General features: G+C 40.7%; 1 protein-coding gene across 1 annotated transcript; it reads right to left on the bottom strand.

The window, feature by feature from the left end:
- Positions 1-4,053: 4,053 nt before the first annotated feature.
- On the bottom strand, positions 4,054-4,647 carry LOC133052222 (small nuclear ribonucleoprotein Sm D1-like). Its single transcript, XM_061136988.1, is given in 2 exon segments — positions 4,054-4,518; positions 4,520-4,647. Coding segments are annotated over 2 exon segments (375 nt in total). The 5' UTR covers positions 4,592-4,647; the 3' UTR covers positions 4,054-4,215.
- Positions 4,648-4,934: the final 287 nt, after the last annotated feature.

Raw genomic sequence — 4,934 nt, 5'->3', positions numbered from 1 at the left:
GACAGATAGGTATTAAAATTTCCATAGAATTCTTTTCTCTCTGTGATTCAGACTCTATAAACATTTGCTGATCTTAATAGGTGTCAGGTACTTTTATATACACTCTTCTGAGCCCCACCACCAATCTATTATTTATATATTGGCATCTTGATGTTCATATGAGGAAATTGTAACTCAGAGAGGTTATATGATTTGTTCATGGTCATATCATAGCTGTTAAGTGGCAGAGATGGAACTTGAAACCAGATTTTCCAAGTCTGAGTCTAGTGTTCTGATGATGACACAACTGCCCTCCTCAGCAAGACTGGCCAGGACATGTATTAATAAATGCCCCAGGCAGCCTCATGTTCTGGTGCCTCTTCAATATTTTAAAAATGTATGCCCAAAATTTACTTAATGAGAGTAGGGAGAGACTGAGATTCTCTTAATAAAAGTGTAAACCTTTTGCATTATGATCAAAATAAAGAATTTACCACATATACTTGCCACAATAACAGCTGCCATTTATTGAGCACTTACCATCGTCAGGTATGAACCAGTCCACATGAACTATCTCCTTTAATCCTAAGAGACTGGCATCATCATCATCACCATCACATACTGATCCCCACTCAGTATGTGAGGCCCTAGGTTAAGTGACTTAGCCAAGGTCATACAGTTAGTAGGGAAGCCAGGATTTAAGCTCAAGGCAGTCTGACACCTGAGCCTTTGAGTTTAACCACTATGATTTACCGACTTCAACTACAGTAAAATCCTAAATTAGCATTTTAACCTACTCATTTCTTACTTTCATTTGTTTTGTTTTGTTACTCAAAACTGAATATGGTGGAGGTAATTTACATGGAGATAGTTACAAAATTATATTTAAAAGATTTTCGAATCCCCCCACCACCTTTTTCATTTGTTTGCTTTTGTTTTCTTGATAACAGACCATTTCCTATTTTCCTTTAGTTTTTGTTTTGTCTTCAGTTTCCTTTTGCAATTTTCAAACCAGGCAACTTTCAGGGAAGTGTATTAGAGGATTTAAAACTCAGATAAGAAAATAAACCCCTCATTCTTGATAAACAGCACTGTGGCAAGCATTATGGTATTTCACAATCTCAGCTCATAGTGGAGCATTGCCCACTTTAAGCAACTCCCAGCTTTCTAATCTCACAGTTGGTGGCACGCCCTCTAACTTGCATGTGCTCATCACAAAAATTATATGGTTGGCACCAGTGAGGACTGCTGGCTCTTTTTGCTTTTGACTTTTTTTTTTTTTAACTCAAGGACCCAACAAACTTAGCAAGAGAGATGGCCAATTTCCATCTCACAAATTATTTTGGAAAGAACTGGAAGAAACCCAAAGTGGTCGGCACCATATTTATAATTTATCCCAGAGGTTTTCTAACACCCCTTTCAAATTGGCACCCCAGGCAGTTGCCTGGCTGGCCCTTTGCTTAATCGCCATTCCTGTTTCTGGAAGCTGCAAAGGAATTGATGGGTCTAATCAAATTTTCACAATTATGCAGAATTTAAGAGTTGAAGAAGAAGGAAGGTATGGTTTGGGTACATGCATATTGATTCATATATTAAAAGACAATTTTCTATGAGTTTTGGCTGAACCTAATGGACATATAGATTCCAGAGTAAAACCCATTTGGTGGGTTTCCTCACCTTGCTATTTGTAAACAGGTAAAACCTGATTATAATGAATGTCAGAGGGCAGCTGTAGCCTGCAGGTTGAATACTGATGCTGACAGCTGTGTCAATGCAGTTTTATTACAGGCATTGCATATATATAATTATAATAAAGTTTGGATAATTTAGAAAAATGATCATTAGCAATGTCAGGCCATCTAGCATCTGAACTTCCCCTTTGTGTTAGAGCAAAGCCTTCAAACAGAACTGGAAATGAAGGATCATGCCTGGCAGAAAGACTCTCCTACCCTGGCTTCTAGTTTGTCCAGTAATTGTGTGTACTTCTATGGAAAGCTACAGACTTTACCGACTGAGTACTTCTGGGATCAAGATCATGCCACTTCCTCTGCCCCTGGCCCCACTCAGCCAGTTTTTCATGGGCACAAGTCTGCTTTGGATCTTAATTAGATGTCTCTGACTAGAACTGAGGGTTTCAAATCAAGTGTAGGGAGTGGAGGCAGTTTTATGTCTTGGTGCCTGAGAAAACAAAGCCTCCCTCTTATGCTGATGAGAAATGCACAGTGATCACAGTTTGGAATTTCAAATGGGAACACATAGTCTGAAAATGGAACAGAGCATCTGAAATCAGAACTGCCCCAGAAAACTTGGATAATTATAGGCATCATGTATTTTGAGTACTTACTATCTGCCAGGCACTGGGGAAAGTCCTTCCCAGGCGTATTATCTCATTTAATTCTTTCAACAAACCCTAAGAAGTAGGTCTTAGAATCCTCATCTCTGCATATGAGGAAACTAAGGCACAGTGAGGTTTAGACGACTTGCCCAAGGTCATATAGCAATCACGTGGCAGAACTGAGATTCAAATCCAGTTCTGACTAACTGTGAAGGTATTCTCATGATTACCAAGGGGCCCTGACAGTCTCTGAGATGTTTGTGCTGTGCTGTGCTTAGTCGTTCAGTTGTGTCCAACTCTTTGCTACCCTGTGGACTATAGCGAGCCAGGCTCCTCTGTCCATGGGGATTCTCCAGGCAAGAATACTGGAGTGGTTTGCCATGCCCTCCTCTGGGGTCTTTAAGATGTTTAGGGTCTAAATAATTTATTTGCAGAAACTATTCAAGGTAGAAGCCAAATAAATATTCCATTTGTATATAATCTGCACGGTTTTCATCCAAAGACTACATAAATTACAGGCAGGATGTTCAGACATGCTATGCTCTCTCTCGTTCCCTGAACATAAGGGGTGGCAACTTTCCCCATCTTAGCCTCATCCCCATAAGCCTACCCAGGATCTGTTCCTGGCCAGCCAATTTGGTCTCTGGAAAGTGAACTGCCTTGGCTCAACCTCCTTTAATCTCATTTTAAGCAACAGTAACTATGAACTCAGAGATTGGATGTTTAGATATATTTTTTAATGCACATCAAAATAAATAATGTTCCTCTATGATTATCCCAAATCATCTTGTGCCACCAGGGAGACATTTAGCCACATACAGGAAAGCAGTGATCTGGGTGATCTCTAAGTGACCTCCCAACCTTTACATACAATGAAACAACCTCTAAAAATAGTTCAAAAGGGATGAGACAAATTTGAGTAAGATGGCAATTTGCCCATCCTTGCTCATTTTCCTCTCTTAAAGTCTCCAATCTCGGCTTTACTGTCCTCCACTTGCTGAGAATTTTTTTTTTTTTTCATAGCTTTTCAGGAAAAACTGAGCACTTCTCAGGGAGCAAGCTGCTTCTATTTCCACAACTGCTGATCTTCAACCTCTAGCTAAGGTTTCATATCCTTAGAGAAGCTTTCTCTGACCACTCAATCTGAAGTAACCCCTTATAACATTACCCTGTCTTATTTTTCCCTTAACGCTTATCACTATTTGAAACCGTCTTACCTGTTTTTCTCCTATGAAATACTAAGTTCCAGGGGGTCGCTAACTTTTAGCATAATGCCTGGCATGTAGTAAGTGCTCAAGGGGTATTTCTCAGATAAATGAAGTAGGGAATCTAAAGTTAGGGTAGGGCTGTGGAACTGATGAAACAGAGAAAACATAAGGAAAGCCAAACTTTGGGTGATGTAATTCATCCAACAAGGCAAAATGGGCAATGACTTGGGAAGGTGTAAAACTGTCTCAGGTACTCACACAACTCATTGCATCTTGAGTGCTTACTACTATTTGTGCTATCAGAGCATTGTGCTAAGGTATCCCCTGTGAACTGGCTACAGTTAAGTTCTGGGGCCTATGCCATTGGTAAGTCTCAGTTGGATTCTGTAACTTCTGTTTATTGAGTGACTACTACAAGTCAAGCACTGCTATATGCTAGGATACAACAATAAAAAGGACAAAATTCCAGCCCTCTAGTGAGGGTCAAATTAGGATCAGGCATGCATCTTTTTTTTGTTGTTGTTACATCTATGTTTATTAAAAACTGCTATAAACAAACAAAGCCTGTACAAAAAAGCTCCAGGTACATTATCGCTTAGGACCTCCAACTCCTCTGCCACAGCCACATAGTCTTCCTCTGTCATGGATTAGTCTTCCTTCCCCTCTACTTTGAAATAGTAGTCTTGAGAGACATTATCGCCTAGGACCCCTTCTTCCTCTGCCTCTGCCTCGGCCACGTCCTCTTCCTTGGCCTCGGCCTCTTCCTGCAACAGCTTCCCTTTTCTTAGACTTCACCTTCGGTTCCACATCCACGAGCAGGGTGTCCAGAGGTAAGCTGTCCGGCAGAATGAAATACCGGATGTTATTTTCTCGGATACTCAGTGTCTCCAGCTGTACCGGCTCTCTGTTCTTCAGGGTCATTTTCACTGCTTTAAGATGCGTATTCATACTGACATCTACATCTGTGATTGTTCCATGGACAATGGATGTTCAATGGATGTGTTCCATTCTTTAATTCAATGGTTACAGTTTCGTGACTCAATTTCATCAAAAATCTCACGAGCTTCATCCTAGCGGTGCCGTCACCCTTTCGGCCCGATAGTACACAAAATCCGACCACCGACAGCCTAGGCATGCATCTTTATGGGCTTCCCTGGTTGCTCTTGCCATCTCCTATTTGACCACTTCCAGTTTACCTTGACTCATGGACCTAACATTCCCAGGTTCCTATTCAATATTGTTCTTTACAGCATTGGACTTTACTTCCATCACCAATCACATCCACAATTGGGCATTGTTTTCACTTTGGCTCTGTCTCTTTATTCTTCATGCCAAACAGGAGATGACAAGAGTGAACATCGACATTTTAGGAATCAATGAACTAAAATGGATTGGAATGGGTGAATTTAATT

The sequence above is a fragment of the Dama dama genome, chromosome X (genome assembly GCF_033118175.1).
Source record: "Dama dama isolate Ldn47 chromosome X, ASM3311817v1, whole genome shotgun sequence".
Classification (NCBI taxonomy): domain Eukaryota; kingdom Metazoa; phylum Chordata; class Mammalia; order Artiodactyla; family Cervidae; genus Dama; species Dama dama.
The sequence above is the reverse complement of the archived record's forward strand: the minus strand, read 5'-3'. Positions and strand labels throughout refer to the sequence as shown.